Raw genomic sequence first — 14,956 nt, forward strand, 5'->3', positions numbered from 1 at the left:
TCAAATGGCTTTAAAGGAGGATCTGGACAAATTCATGGAGAATTCTTGTCTCCAGTGGTTATGCCATAATAGGTGAGCACAGAGGACAAAGTACTTCTGAATTGGTGTTCCTTGGGGGGCAAACAACAGGGAATGCCCTACTTTATCCTGGGCACCATTTGGTGCTGAACCAGATAGCCCCATAGCCTGCCTGATCCAGACTGCAACGTCTCTATCAATAGAACACACAGTAGTGTCCCTTAAGAAATTCATTGGCACAGGAAATTGTGGTGGGCTTCAAAAAAGCCAGGGTGATGGTTAAAACAAAGGAGATCTGGGTTCAAATCTCTGCTTACTCTGCAAGCAGACCTTAACTGGTCGTGTTTTCTCAGTCTACCACACTGTGTTGTTGCATGAATAAACTGTAAGGGACAAGCCCATGTATACATTTATTCAGTGTACTTTATTTATGTTCCTTATTGTCCTTATTGTCATTGAGACTCAAGGCTAATTATACAGTGTAAGCTAATACCGTCAATAGGATGGAACATCCAATAAGCAATGTAGTGGGATTACATGTGTAAATGTAGGTTTCTGTTATTTCTCCTCCCTTTAAGAAAACTTGTTACTATTGAAGGTGCCCAGCTTTTGCTGAAAGACTCTTGTTAACAACTTGGGAGCCTTGCTGGTCACTTGCTGGAGAAACAGGTATCCATGACAGTTTCCCCCTAAAGTGTCCCCTCTCCAGCTACATCTGTTTAAGCAGTTGGTTCCCTGTTTGCAGGTGTCTGACCTCACCATGCTAATCCAAGCTCCACTAGCCTTCTAGCTAGATGACTGTAATGTGCTTTACATGGGGCTGCCCTTGAAGATGATTCAGAAACTGCAGCTCATGCAGAATGTAAGGCCCATTTGTTACCTTGGGTTAGCAGGCAGGGCCACACACACACACACCCTCCACTGGTTGCCGATAAGTTTTCAGGTCCAATTCAAGATGTTAATCGCCTCTAAAACCTTTCATGACATACTTGAAGGACAGCTTTTCCCTCCTGTGTAGCAGCGTCATTCTTCTCAGCAAGATCTACTTTCAGAAGCTTCTTTTGTCCACGGCCTGTTTTGCAACAGTCTGGGCTAAGGCCTTTTCATGCCTTTGGAACAGACTCTTGGAAGGGTCAGAAGCCTTCTGACCATCCTGGCTTTCTGGAAAGCCTGCAAAAACAGAGCTATTTTTGAGAACTTTGGGAGCAGCCTGAGGCTGGGCCAAGAAGGAATACCATGACGGTGGGGGCATAAGAATTTTTAAAAGGTTGCTTCACATGTTTTGATATCTGTTAATGTGATATCCCAGACAAAATGCTGAGATCCCAGACAAAATATGATCCACTGGAGAAGGAAATGGCAACCCTCTCCAGTATCCTTGCCAAGAAAACCCTATGGACAGTAACAAAAGGCTAAAATTTGAGCAGACTTCGGAGGATGATAGAAGACAGGAGGCCCTGGCGTGACTTTGTCCACGGGGTCACAAAGAGTCGGACTCGACTGTGTGACTGAACAACACTGTAATATTTGTTGTATAATTTTTATGCTATTACTGCCTTGGGTTCTTAAGTGCTTCAAAGAAAGGGAGGCATATCACTTTATGAAATAGATGAACTTCACCAAATGGTACATGCAGCCTATATTGATAATTAGCACGCTGAAGTTAAAAGACAATTCGATGTAAAGGAATTTGTGGAAATAAACAGCTGAAATTTCTGGTGGCATTAAGTTAAAATAAGGTAAAATACATTCTCTGGTAAATAACATCCCATTAAGCATCTATTCAAGAGACAGGACATTGAATTCTTACATCTGAGCAATAGCCTACAGGACACTTTTTCGGGCATCGAGTTAGTCGCCTCATTACAACCCAACGGCGGTCCTTTTACATAGCGGGGCGCTCTGGGCGGAGAGTAGCGGCGCATGCGCCGTATCCGCGAGGGGCGCGACGGCGGCAAGATGGCAGCCGCTGCTGCTGCTGGGAGCCCGGCGGCGGGGTCTGTCAGCAGCGCCCCGCTTCCCTCAGCTGCCCCGGCGGGCGACGACGAGGAGGGCGAGGAGCCGGAGTCCGCGGAGGAGGAGGAGGCGGCGGGGCCCAGCAGCGGCGGCACGGGCGGCAGCAGCGCGGGCTTCCGTCTGACGGCGGTGCGGCGGGACCCGGCGGTGCGGCTGCAACACAGCGTGAGCGGCCTGGAGCCGCTGGCCTGGTCGGAGGACCACCGCGTGTCGGTGAGCACGGCCCGCAGCATCGCCGTCCTCGAGCAGCTCAGCGACATCAACGGCGCCGCCGCCGAGCTCGTCATCCACCGCACGGCCGTGCCCGCCCCCGCCGCCTCCTGTCACCTCAAGGTGGGCGCCGGCCCGGGCAGGGGGGCGGTGGGGTTGGCCGGGCGTGGGGACAGCAGCTGGCGGAACTCCCCGACACGAAGTCTGAGGAACGTTGCTGGACAGAGATGGAAAGCTTAAGCAAGGGATCGGGTGAAACCCGGGTTGTTGGCCTTGGCATCTAAATACAACTCCGTTCTCGGAGGCGGTCTGTCACTGGTGTCTCCTGTCCCCAGGCAGGAGTATGGTGGCCAGGTTCCCTCTAAGCTGCAGAGTTTTGTGAGCAAAAATTCTACTTTGTGAGCTACTGGTATTAACGTTGTGAGCCATCAATTATTGCGCTCTGGGGCTATTTTTCCTGAGCTAAGACAAAAATATGTGAGCTGGAGGCTAAACATTTGTGAGCTGGCACACATTAATTCAGCTTAGAGGGAACACTGATGGTGGCCGCTTTTTGTTGACTGCTTTCTGTGTTGCTTAAACTGCAGAGCTAGGTAGGAAGGGTATCTGATTATGGCTTTTGAGACCCCCTTATCCCCACACTCTCCGAGGCACAAATAACTCGTGAAAGCTGCTGCCACAAGATATGGGTGGAAAGTTAAGAAATCATAAAGATGGAATAATTTGATGATAACAATCTTGTGCTCAATGGCACTGTACCTCTTAATATGAAATCCTGATGAGAGAGAATAGAGGAGGGCAAACAGCTCTGTGCCCCTGTGAGCTTCCAGAGGCCTCTGGCAGGCTGCTAGACTGAATGACTGCTGGACTGAATGAACCTTAAATCTGTTCCATATTTTTACTTGTTATTGTGTTAAAAGGTCTCAAAACGTAGTGCTGCTATTATCCTTTTGACAGGTCTGTGATTTGGATACCATGGAGGATTTCTGTGGATGGAGGAAGAATGATTTCAGCAGTCATGTCCTGCAGACCTTTGCATCCCTGTTTTGTGGGGGTGCGGGTAATAGAATCATAGAGTTGGAAGGGACCTCTAGGATCCTCTTAGCTCCAGAAGCAGTACTTGGTTGTGGGAGGAAGGGGAGTTCCACTCCTCAGATAGAAATTTCTTCCTTTCAGAGATCTCTGAGGGTCTAGGCCATTATCTTCACATTGCAGTTGAGGAGGGCTGAGTGAAGGCTGAAAGAATAGTGGCTTGATTGAGGCCATGGTGGCTGAGATGAGATTTGAACTCGGTACATCCTAGCTCAGTTCAGCCACCATTCTATATTAGCCATCCCCCACCTCCCGCTGCTTCTCCATACTGGAAAAATGTTACTTCTTGTTAGGTGTCCATTTGTTATGCATGGGAGTCTAGCCGGTTGTGGGGGAGAAATATCCTTAGGAAAAGATGTGAATCTCCTGTGGGAGAGGTTTGCCAGCTCTCTTACTGTGCCTTTAGCTGGAGCCTGGCATGCACTGACTTAACATGTAAAGAGTGTCTCATTGTCTTTCTCTCCACAGCAGGAAAAACTGTCTGCTTATCAGGCTGCTATTTAAAGGCACAGGGGAAGGAAAAAGGTGGCAATCCTAGAGAGACCAGGATGAGCCAGGGAGGCAGATCAAGCATGAGGTGAGGACTACCAAGAGAAGGGGGACCCACAAGGAAGCTCACTGAAGATTGCTTTGTGTCAGTTGGTTCTCCTTTGACTTAATGCCTTGTAGTTAATATAAAATGGAGTGATTTGACATCTGTGCACGGTCAGTCTTTGTATGGTGCTCTGAGAGGTCTTTAGTGACTCCTGTCAGTGTGTGCTTAATAGTTTTTGGTCAAGGGTCATTGCTGCATGAAGTATAGGATAGTGGACATTGAGAAAATGGGTAGTACACTCATTAGAAAGTTCCGGTTAATGGAATTGCATGAGAATTAGAGGCAGCAGAAGAAGCCTTGTGGGCTTGAGGAGAACCATCTTGTGTGGAACTGCTGACCCCAATGGAGAAGACTCAAGAAGAGAATGACAGAAGATGCAGCAAGGAGGTAGAGAGGCTCACAGTGTGGCATGTGTGGAGGAGAGAAATGGAGGGCAACGAAGAAATGCATGCCAATGCAACAGTGTATTCACCACACAACCCTCTGCTGTTAGTAGTCTGGGCTCCAGGGTCCTTGGCTGATGCCTGAGACCTCTTCTCTGGAGTTGGAAAATTGTCATGTTGAGGTCTATAATGCCTTTTTAGAACAGGGCTTGACAAATCCCTGGTCTGATTCTAAATGTTTAGGCTGCCTGGCTCTAGAAGGCTGCCTTTGGCTCTAGAAAATATGTCAAGATCTGTTCTAGAAGAACAGCTGTGTAGGGCTTCTGTATCAAAAGCCACAGAAAGCCCAGTGGCGATAGATAGATTAGACAGATAGATAGGATAGATAAACAGATAGATAGATTAGACAGATTACATAGATATTTGGAGCCTGAGCTTTCCTCAGATACGTGCACGAGCATCTACTGAAATGAGCTCTCACAATTGTTCATCTCCAGTCTTGAGGCATAATAGTAATTACATTTGTATGCCTTTGTGTGTGTATTTAATTTACCATTTCTTTTCCAGGTTGGTTCCAAAAAAGAAGTTGCCGCGTGTAAGGAAAAGTTCGCAAGTTCTAAAGATCCCACACTAAGTCAGACTTTCATGCTCGACAGGGTGTTTAACCCTGAAGGGAAGTCGCTGCCCTCTCTGCGAGGTTTCAGGTACTCCAGCTGGTCTCCACTGGGCTGCGACGCAAACGGCAGGTGCCTGTTGGCCGCTTTAACGATGGACAACAGACTGACCATCCACGCGAACCTGAACAGACTGCAGTGGGTGCAGCTGGTCGACTTGACTGAGCTTTATGGGGAGCGCCTGTATGAGAACGGGTACAAGCTTTGCAAAGGCGAAGCCCCCCGGGGGGATTTAGGAGACTTCTCTGAATTCCAGAGACGACACAGCATGCAGACCCCGGTGCGCATGGAGTGGTCTGGGATCTGCACCACCCAGCAGGTGAAGCACAACAACGAATGCCGGGACGTGGCCAGCGTACTGCTGGCCGTGATCTTCGAAAACGGCAATATTGCCATCTGGCAGTTCCAGCTCCCTTTCGTGGGCAAGGAGTCCATCACGTCTTGCAGTACCATCGAGTCGGGAATAAATTCCCCCAGCGTCTTGTCGTGGTGGGAATACGAGCACAGCAACCGAAAGATGAGCGGGATCATTGTGGGCAGCGCCTTTGGGCCAGTGAAAATCCTCCCGGTCAACCTGAAAGCTGTCAAAGGCTACTTCACGTTGAGGCAGCCGGTGGTTCTGTGGCAGGAGATGGACCAGTTGCCGGTCCACAGCATCAAGAGCGTTCCTCTTTATCACCCTTACCAGAAATGTAGTTGCAGCTTAGTGGTGGCCGCAAGAGGCTGTTACGTTTTTTGGTGTCTTCTCTTGATATCCAAAGCAGGCTTGAATGTCCACAACTCTCACGTGACAGGGCTTCACTCTTTGCCCATCGTCTCCATGGCTGCAGACAAGCAGAACGGTACTGTTTACACGTGCTCTGTCGATGGGAAGGTAAGGCAGCTGATTCCCATCTTCACAGACATTGCGTTAAAGTTTGAACACCAGCTGATAAAGTTGTCCGAGGTGCTGGGCTCTGTGCGGACTCACGGGATTGCGGTGAGCCCGTGTGGGGCGTACCTGGCGGTCATTACCACCGAAGGCATGACCAACGGCCTTCACCCCATCACCAAAACCTACCAGGTTCAGTTCGTGACTCTTAAGACGTTTGAGGAGGTGGCGGCTCAGCTGCTGGAATCTCCTGTCCAAAATCTTTTCCGGCAGGTTGACTTGACGGATCTGGTCCGCTGGAAGATCTTGAAGGACAAGCACATCCCGCGGTTCCTACAAGAAGCCTTGGACAAAAAGATCGAAAGCTTTGGGTCGACTTACTTTTGGCGCTTCAAGTTGTTCCTCTTGAGAATCTTGTATCAGTCGCTGCAAAAGACGCCTTTTGAGGCCTTGTGGAAGCCCACGCACGAGGACACCAAGGTGTTGATTGTGCATTCCCCGGGGAGCGCGGAAGAGCATCTGCAAGACGAGGGGACTTCAAAGCAGGGGGGCAAGCGGAACCCGAGCGAAACGAGCAAAGGAGAGGATGGGGACGACCTGGCAGATGATTCCCTGGCCCACTCAAGTGACCTAGGAGGGCGAGAGCCAATGGAAGAAAAGCTTCTTGAAATCCAAGCCCAGATCGAAGCTGTCGAAATGCATCTGACGCGGGAACACATGAAGCGGGTGCTGGGGGAAGTCTACCTACACACGTGGATTACAGAGAACACCAGCATTCCCACCAGGGGGGTCTGTGACTTTTTAATGTCTGACGAAAGCTACGATGACAGGACAGCGCGGGTGAGTGGCTTCAAACGTCAGAACTTTTTCGGGGAGTAGAGCTTGGAAGGTCTTATGAAAATGTGTTTGGGGGGGGGGTAGAAGCTGATGAGGAAGGACAGTTTACCAGGTGCCGTGCAGCAGGTTGGAGGATGTTAATTGTCATGAGTTTTAAACCTCAGGAGCAGTGTTCCCTCTACGCTGAGTTAGTGCTCACCAGTTTTTAGCCTCCAGCTCACATTTTTGTCTCAGCTCAGGAAAAATGGCCTTACAGCAAACTAATTTCTGCAGGAGCTCACAACTTTAATGCCACTAGCTCACAACTTTAATGCCACTAGCTCACAACTTTAATGCCACTAGCTCACAACTTTAATGCCACTAGCTCACAACTTTAATGCCACTAGCTCACAACTTTAATGCCACTAGCTCACAACTTTAATGCCACTAGCTCACAACTTTAATGCCACTAGCTCACAACTTTAAAGCCAGTAACTCACGGCTTTGATGCCAGTAACTCACCCAGTAGAATTTTTGCTCACAAGACTCCACGGCTTAGAGCGGGGGGTGGCCAACGGTAGCTCTCCAGATGTTTTTTGCCTACAACTCCCATCAGCCCCAGCCATCCTGGCTGGGGCTGAAGGGAGTTGTAGGCAAAAAACATCTGGAGAGCTACCGTTGGCCACCCCTGGCTTAGAGGGAACATTGCTAAGGAGGGAGTTTGGAAAAATAATTGTGGTCAGTTGTAAGAGCGCAAAGCTGCCATTGCTGCTGTGGCCTCCTCGCGTGTAATACGGGGGGGGGAGGCCCCCAGGAAGCAAAAGTCCTGGGGCGAACAAAGACTGTCGTTGCAAGACTTCAGAATATACAAACGCTAAAAAGGATGTACAGTCGCATAATTCCGATATCTACTCTATTGGGGCTCCTTTTTAAAAAATAATATTGTAATCCAATGATTACCGCCATTAAAAAAAGCACAACTAGCATTAGCACTTTTATCAATTTAATTAAGTGATTTTAAACTTATCAGAATTTTTAATGTTTAATGTTAATGTAACCTTGTCTTTTGTATAAGGGAAATTGAATGATGTTGTTAGCCGCCCTGAGCCTGCTCCGGCGGGGAGGGCGGGATATAAATAAAATTATCTATCTATCTATCTATCTATCTATCTATCTATCTATCTATCTATCTATCTATCTATCTATCTATCTATCTATCTATCTATCTATCTATCTATCTATCTATCTATCTATCTATCTATCTATCTATCTATCTAACAATTTATATGGTATAGGAAAAAAAGAGAGGCTCCTGTACCCAGGAGCTTTAAAGTTGGACGGTGAAGAACATAGGGAAGGGTGGTCAAAATCCAAATAAGAAAACAAAAGAATGGGTCATGGGCAATGTTCCCTGAAAGCTGCAGAGTCTTGTGAGCAAAAATTCTACTTGGTGAGCTGCGGGCATGAAAGTGGGGAGCTCCTGCATCCATGAGTGTGCGCTGGGGCCCTCCTTCCTGAGCTGAGACAAAAAGGTGTGAGCTGGAGGCTAAAAACCTGTGAGCTGGCTCACGCTAGCTGAGAGGGAACACTGGTCGTGGGTCTTCTAGCAGCGCCCCATAGCCATAACTGAGCAATTTGCAGCGGCACAGGAAAGGGAGAGAGAATGCTGCTCTAGTTAGGGACAGAGATACGGGAAAGGTAATACGTCGATTAAAAAAAAATCAAAAGCAGGGCCTGTGTTTTAAACTGGGGTCAGAGACGGGAGCCCAGCCTGGAATAGCATTAAGGGCATTGCCATGATAACTGGAGCAAGCTCGTGGCTGCACCACACTCACACCACCGCCCTTGTGGCTTTGCTCTCTAAGTAAATGCGATAATATTCCATAAGGTCTCCTGTCATTCCAGCACTCAGAAGGGCAAGGATTGGTTGAGATCTGTGCCCTTAAAGAGCAAGACCAAAGAGCAAAGCAGGCTTAGAGGACTGTTGTTTGGGGTGGCAGCAGAGCTCCTGGATTGCTGGCCGAGGGAGGGCTTTCCCGGCACTTGCTCTGTGAGATTTTTTAACTGCAGATGTTAGGAATTAAACTTGGGGCCTTCTGCCAATTCGGTGTAGTGGTTAAGAGTGGCGGGCTCCAGTGTTCCCTCGAAGCTGCAGAGTCTTGTGAGCAGAAATTCTACTTTGGGAGCTGCTGGTATTAAAAGTTGTGAGCTACTCCACAAATTATTGTGCTCTGGGGCTTTTTTCCCCTGCGCTAAGACAAAAAGGTGTGAGCCGGAGGGGAAAAATCTGTGAGCTAGCTCACACTAACGCAGCTTAGAGGGAACGCTGGCGAGCTCTAATCTGGAGAACCAGGTTCGATTCCCAACTCCTCCACATGCAGCCAGCTGGATGACCTTGGTCAGTCACAGTTCTCTCGGAGCTGTTCTCTCGAGCAGTTCTTGCAGAGCACTCTCAGCCCCACCTACCTCACAGGGTGCCTGTTGTGGGGAGAGGAAGAGAAGGTGATGGCAGGCTGCTCTGAGACTCCTCCGGGGTGTGAATGGCGGGGTAGAAAACCAACTCTTCTTCATTCTGTGCTGATGCTCTGACATTGAGAACCACCTCACCCCCCCCCCCCCCCGCCCTCCCTAAAGGGGAAGAAGCAGTGAGGAAGTAACTTCCATATTCCATCTGAAGAAGAAGAAGAAGATATTGGATTTATATCCCACCCTATACTCTGCATCTCAGAGCAGTCACAATCTCCTTTACCTCCCCCCCACACACAACAGACACCCTGTGAGGTAGGTGGGGCTGAGAGAGCTCTCACAGAAGCTGCCCTTTCAAGGACAACTCCTGCAAGAGCTATGGCTGACCCAAGGCTATTCCAGCAGCTGCAAGTGGAGGAGTGGGGAATCAAACACGGTTCTCTCAGATAAGAGTCCGCGCACTTAACAACTCCTTTCCCTTCCTCCCCCACAACAGACACCCTGTGAAGTGGGTGGGGCTGGAGAGGGCTCTCACAGCAGCTGCCCTTTCAAGGACAACCTCTGCCAGAGCTATGGCTGACCCAAGGCCATTCCAGCAGCTGCAATGAAGGAGTGGGGAATCAAACTGGGTTCTGCCAGATAAGAGTCCGCGCACTTCACCACTACACCAAACCTGCTGCCCCCCCCCCCCCACAAATAAATCACATGTTGAATTTCTGCTGGTTCATTATGGTCAGAGACAGCTGTCATTCATTGCCGTAGATATCCAAGAATTGCTTTCTGTTAGCCTCAGAAATTTTCCTGGAATGGCCAGTGAAACATTTACTGGGGTATCTTTCCCTTCTTCCTGCCAATACATAGGCTGTATGTTCCTCGGGGCAGACGGTTTTGTGTATTTTGCCAACGCTGCTCCGCAAAGCGCCGTGTCCGTTGATAGCGCAACACAAACAACAGTCGGCTCCCAATCGAATATATCGTGCGGTTGCCAAAATCCTGTATTTTTCCTCCCACGGATGTCTGAAGTAGCTGAGACTTGAAACACACCTGACATATGAAAGAGCGTTCAAAAATATTTTGTCATGTTCTCTGAGTGGTAACAAGTGCTTTGAGACAAAGCTTTCCTCTTTCAGGCTTCCTTCAGCCATCAGTTCTTTGTGAGTTAGGGCAATTAAGTTCCGCAGACTACTTGAGTGGCACACGGAGAAGTCACCCGCTCTGCCTCTCGCAAGCCCTCGATGCCTCGCATCGCTTTTTCACTCCGTTGTATTCAGTTTTAAGCGGGTTTGGGCTTTTGCATCTTGTGTTCTTCAATCTCTCTCTCTCCCGCCCCCCCCCACCCCCCGCGCCGGGTCTCCTGTGAGATTTCTCTGCCTTTCAGCAGGCAGCTGTCTCTTCCTATAAACGCTGCTACTGACTGCTGCTTCTGTGTGTTCCCAGGTGCTGATTGGGCATATTCTAAAGAAAATGAACAAACAGACTTTCCCAGAGCACTGCAGCTTGTGCAAAGAGATCCTGCCATTCACCGATCGCAAGCAGGCGGTTTGCTCCAACGGGCACGTTTGGCTCAGGTAAGCCCCGCTTGAGCAAATGCTGGTGCCTCTCTCTGATTGCAAGGGGGGGGGGGCTTCAGCAGCAAGGGCGAAATGCATTTTTTGAGCAGTGTGGAGCGTAAAGAATCACCTCGTCCAGGAAGACCAGGTGCCTCTGAGTCTTGGGAGTACTGGAACAGGATGGCTTATTTTACAGGCAGATGTGTCTCAAACTCCGCTAAAAGCAGTTTGGCTTTTGGCGACTGGGTGCCCGACAGTGCAATCCTAAGAGAACTTTCCTGGGAGTAAGCCCCATTGAATAGACCTTAGTGGAATTCAGAGTAGACTTGGTTTGGATTGCTCTCCGAGTCCCTTAACTGGCAGCGGTGTGCCTTCCCTTTCCCCGACATGCACAGAAGGCATGCAAATGTTTTGTCTCTTTGGAAGTCCTGATGGGGTGGGGGGTGGGGAGGAGGGAGGGGTCCTTCCTAAAGCAGATTTGTCAGCCAGGAAGTTAGGACAGACTAATAAATCTGCACACATTGGATTGTTGTAAAGCTGCTGGAGTTTTATTATGCTAGGATTTTACTGGAGGTTGTATTCTTGTTTAAATTTAGAGTACATTAATTGTTATGAAGTAAAGTTTTGACCTACAACAGGGGGGGGCAATGGTAGCTCTCCAGATGTTTTTTTGCCTACAACTGGAGAGCTACCATGGGCCACCCCTGACCTACAAGCTTCTAAAGGAACCCAAGCTGACCTGAAAGGTATAAATTCAATCACTTTAGGAAGAACACGCCTGCCGAGCGCCTGATGCAGGGAATGAGTGTTCACCCCAATGCATCTGTTGCCTGCTGCGCTTAAGCGCTGCTACCTGTACGTCACTGCTATCTGATACCCTATATTGGATCAGCCGCTTCAGCAGTGTTAGTTATTTTCATAGAAATACCAGGCAGAAAAGGAGTTCTGTATTACTTGTACTTCATCGTGCATCTTACAGTTGTCATCTCATCGTGGTATTGTGTTTGCTAAAAGGGGTTGAAGTTCTGTACCACAGAGAAACCAGAGTGCAAGGTGAAATATTTATACGATCAAAAGAGGAAGTTGTGTGCCAAAGCAGCCTCAACAGGCAACTCTGAAGTCTCTCTGTGACCCTCTGAAGTGGAAATATTATTCGTACCTTATTTGAAAATCAGGCATCAGCTGTAACAAAAACCGCTGTCTTAAAAACTGAGGCTCTAGATGAGGATCGGGGGCAGGGGAACAAAAGACATCCAGAGCTAAATAGTGCAGCTTCCCCCCCCCCCCTCCTGTGGAATTGGGACACAGCAAAGCTCCGTCTGGGTCTGTTCTAGTTTTGCACAGTCCAGTTGGGATCAAGTTAATTGTGATCTGCATTTATCTCTGACCTCTATCTAAAATAATTTTTGTCTTACAAATGTCTTTTAATTTAGGTATGTGTGTGTGCTCTGCAGGCCACTTTGAGAATACGACAGGCAGGGTGTATTAAATACATGTAAATGCCAGCAGACCATACCCTGTTGTTGCTGTTTGGGCTTCGGTAATGGAGACAAATCTCAGCCTTTTTGCATAGCTATTTGCGATGTTGTTCCCGCTCTGCCACCCTTACAGGTGCTTTCTAACCTACCAGTCTTGCCAGAGTCTGGTCTACCGAAGATGTCTGCTTCGGGACAGCATTGCCCGGCATCCAACCCCGGAAGGTGAGGTCTTTGCTCTAACTTAGTGTGTATAAGTGTGTGTGTGTCCCGAAACTCCTTGGTTCCAAGCACTAGTCCACAGTTCCTCAATATGGTGCCCGTGGACAGTTTTCTTGATACCTGCCAAGTGTCTTTCAAAAGTAGGCAAGGCCAGGTGAGACTTTTGCCCAGCAGAGCTTCTGATTGGCTACTGGAGATCTGATGGGTTGTGCAGATTTCTTTTTCTTTTGGTATTTTGGATGTATTTTTTTCTGTGTGCGTTCATGTGTGCATTTGCATCTAATCCCTTACTGGGGGCCTGGAGGCTATTCAGAGAGGTGGCTGAATAGAGCCTGCCCCTGTCCTCTTGACTGGGTATTTCAAGGAGGTCTCCCATCCACGTACTAACCATGGTCAGCCCTGCTTAGCTTCTGAGATCTGACGAGATCGGGCTTGCCTGGGCTATCCAGGTTAGGGCTGGCTGTGCAGATTTTCAAAGTGCCGCTTTGGCAGCAGCTGCCACCACAGCACCAGGCTCTTCACGGTATGACTTAAAATAAGCTGACCGAACATAAGCTGCATGTACCAATTTCTGGCTGGCAGAGGGATCGCCAGGAACAGGAGAGAGGCCCAGGCGACATTACTGGCAATGTCTTGACATCACTTCTGGTATGTTATGTTAGTGATGTCTCAGTGATGCTCTGGTATTTGGGCAACAATTCTATGGTAGAAGCCATAGAGCATTGCCAGGACATCCCAGCATGATGTCGTTTCCAATACATGTCAGCAACGTAGCCTAGTCCTCCCTCCCACTCCTGGTACGTCCCCTTCCCATTTCATGCTGGTTGTGAGGAGGAACCTGGCTGCCCTATTTGAATGGTTGGTTACACAGATCATGGGACAACCATGCTTTCCCAGAACCCCTCCTGGACCTCTAGAATCCAATAGGATAAGCTCCTGCAATAGAAATGGGTGTCATGTACAGATAATGGACCAGAGTCTTCAAAAGTATGCCTAGATCCTGTTAAACCATTTCTGCCTGAAAGGAGGAAGCGTTACTGTTCGTTGTGCGTGACTTCAGTCCCTGAGATTTTGTGGTTGGCACTGCCGTTTGTGGCATCCATTTTGATGTCGCTCCCCACTCCTGACGTCAAAATTCCAAAGGTGCTTCAGCACTTACACACCTCCCCCCAACGTCAAGGGGAACTATTTATCCCACACTTTATGTTAGCAGTGATTATGCATTTCAGTCTTTTATTTCAAAACAATGTAGCGGTCTTATCCAGGCAGGTTGCTCAGAACTTTGTATTCCTCCCCCCCGAATCTTTCAACGATTTCTTTATTTTCAGATCCCGAGTGGATCAAGAGGCTGTTGCAGGGCCCCTGCACATTCTGTGATTCTCCTGTTTTTTAGAGAATGGCTTGTAGTGAAGAACTGTAGGTTACTTTCTCGAGGGCCCAATCTCCATCCAGTCTGGGAGCAGCTGCTGGAAGGGGCCAGTGTGGAAGGACTCGAGGGGACACGTCAGATGGATCTGGATGAGCTGGAGCAGCAAAGGGGTCCTGTGTCCCCTGTCACGCCTGAGAGGCGGGAAGGCCTCCGTCAGAGCACACCAGTGCACAGACCCTCTGGAAACTGGTCTGATTTCCCAGCCCCTGTTAGAGGCGGGCCCTCCGCTTGTGTCCTTTTGGCACACAGGGCCTGGAATTGGAGAACTTCTCTTCCGCTTGGCAAGAAGTTGGAAGCCTGCGCTGCAAACTGTGGCTTGGTGGATCAGCCAGGAGACCGGCTGCAAAGCTTCCCGTGCGAGCTGAAAGAGCATCAGCGCTTCCTGTACCAGAGACTATTAAATTATTAGAAATAATGTGTGATTTAAAAAAAAAAATTGAAAATGTCTTGCATGCTGGTGGTACTCATGGAAGAGAAGTTGGTTGTTTTGCTCCTGCAAAGGTTGTCGGGTAAGTCCTGGGGTTACCAGGGATTCCTTAGAAGGGAACCTTTGGGTAGGTGTCACCTCTCTGTGTCAAATACCAGGCGCAATGTTTTAAGGACCTGATTAAGTTATGCAGGGCTTTTTCAGTAGCAGGAACTTCTTTGCATATTAGGCCACGCACCCCTGATGTAGCCAATCCCCCAAGAGCTGACATTGGACACCCCAGGCTAAGATTTGGCACGTCTGGTATTTTTCACTCACAGTGATTTTTCTTTCTCCTTCAGACTGGGTCTATTGTATGCTCACTTCAGATTTGACGTGGGTGCCTCGTACCCTTTCCATTCTTTTTTGGCAAGAGTCATGTCTGCATTATTCCAGGAGTCCCCACCAGCACCAGCACCTTCCTCCAGTTATATTGGCATTTGTAGAGGGAGACATTATTTGTAGCAGTTGGGATGGAGGGTGGTAAACTTGTTAAAAATTGGGATTGAGTTGGCCAACTTCTGTGGCAGTTCACTCTGTCTCATTAAAATGAAAATATCTCGCCTGGGAATCAACCTCTACAAATTCACTTTGTTCTTTCAGCCCCATTAATTGGTTTACGAACACCACTTTGGAGTAGAGCCATGGGGGTCACATTTTTGCATGCTTGCAT

The 14,956-nt window shown here is 48.7% G+C and overlaps 1 protein-coding gene across 1 annotated transcript; it reads left to right on the forward strand.

The window, feature by feature from the left end:
- The first annotated feature begins 1,977 nt into the window (after positions 1 to 1,977).
- On the forward strand, positions 1,978 to 14,852 carry GTF3C4 (general transcription factor IIIC subunit 4). The gene is made up of 5 exons (XM_060250900.1): positions 1,978 to 2,367; positions 4,882 to 6,699; positions 10,579 to 10,709; positions 12,303 to 12,391; positions 13,717 to 14,852. Exons 1-5 carry the CDS (start codon positions 1,978 to 1,980, stop codon positions 13,779 to 13,781), a joined length of 2,493 nt encoding a protein of 830 aa, XP_060106883.1. The 3' UTR covers positions 13,782 to 14,852.
- The last annotated feature ends 104 nt before the right edge of the window (positions 14,853 to 14,956 follow it).

The sequence above is a fragment of the Heteronotia binoei genome, chromosome 12, assembly GCF_032191835.1.
Source record: "Heteronotia binoei isolate CCM8104 ecotype False Entrance Well chromosome 12, APGP_CSIRO_Hbin_v1, whole genome shotgun sequence".
In the NCBI taxonomy this organism is placed as follows: Eukaryota; Metazoa; Chordata; class Lepidosauria; order Squamata; family Gekkonidae; genus Heteronotia; species Heteronotia binoei.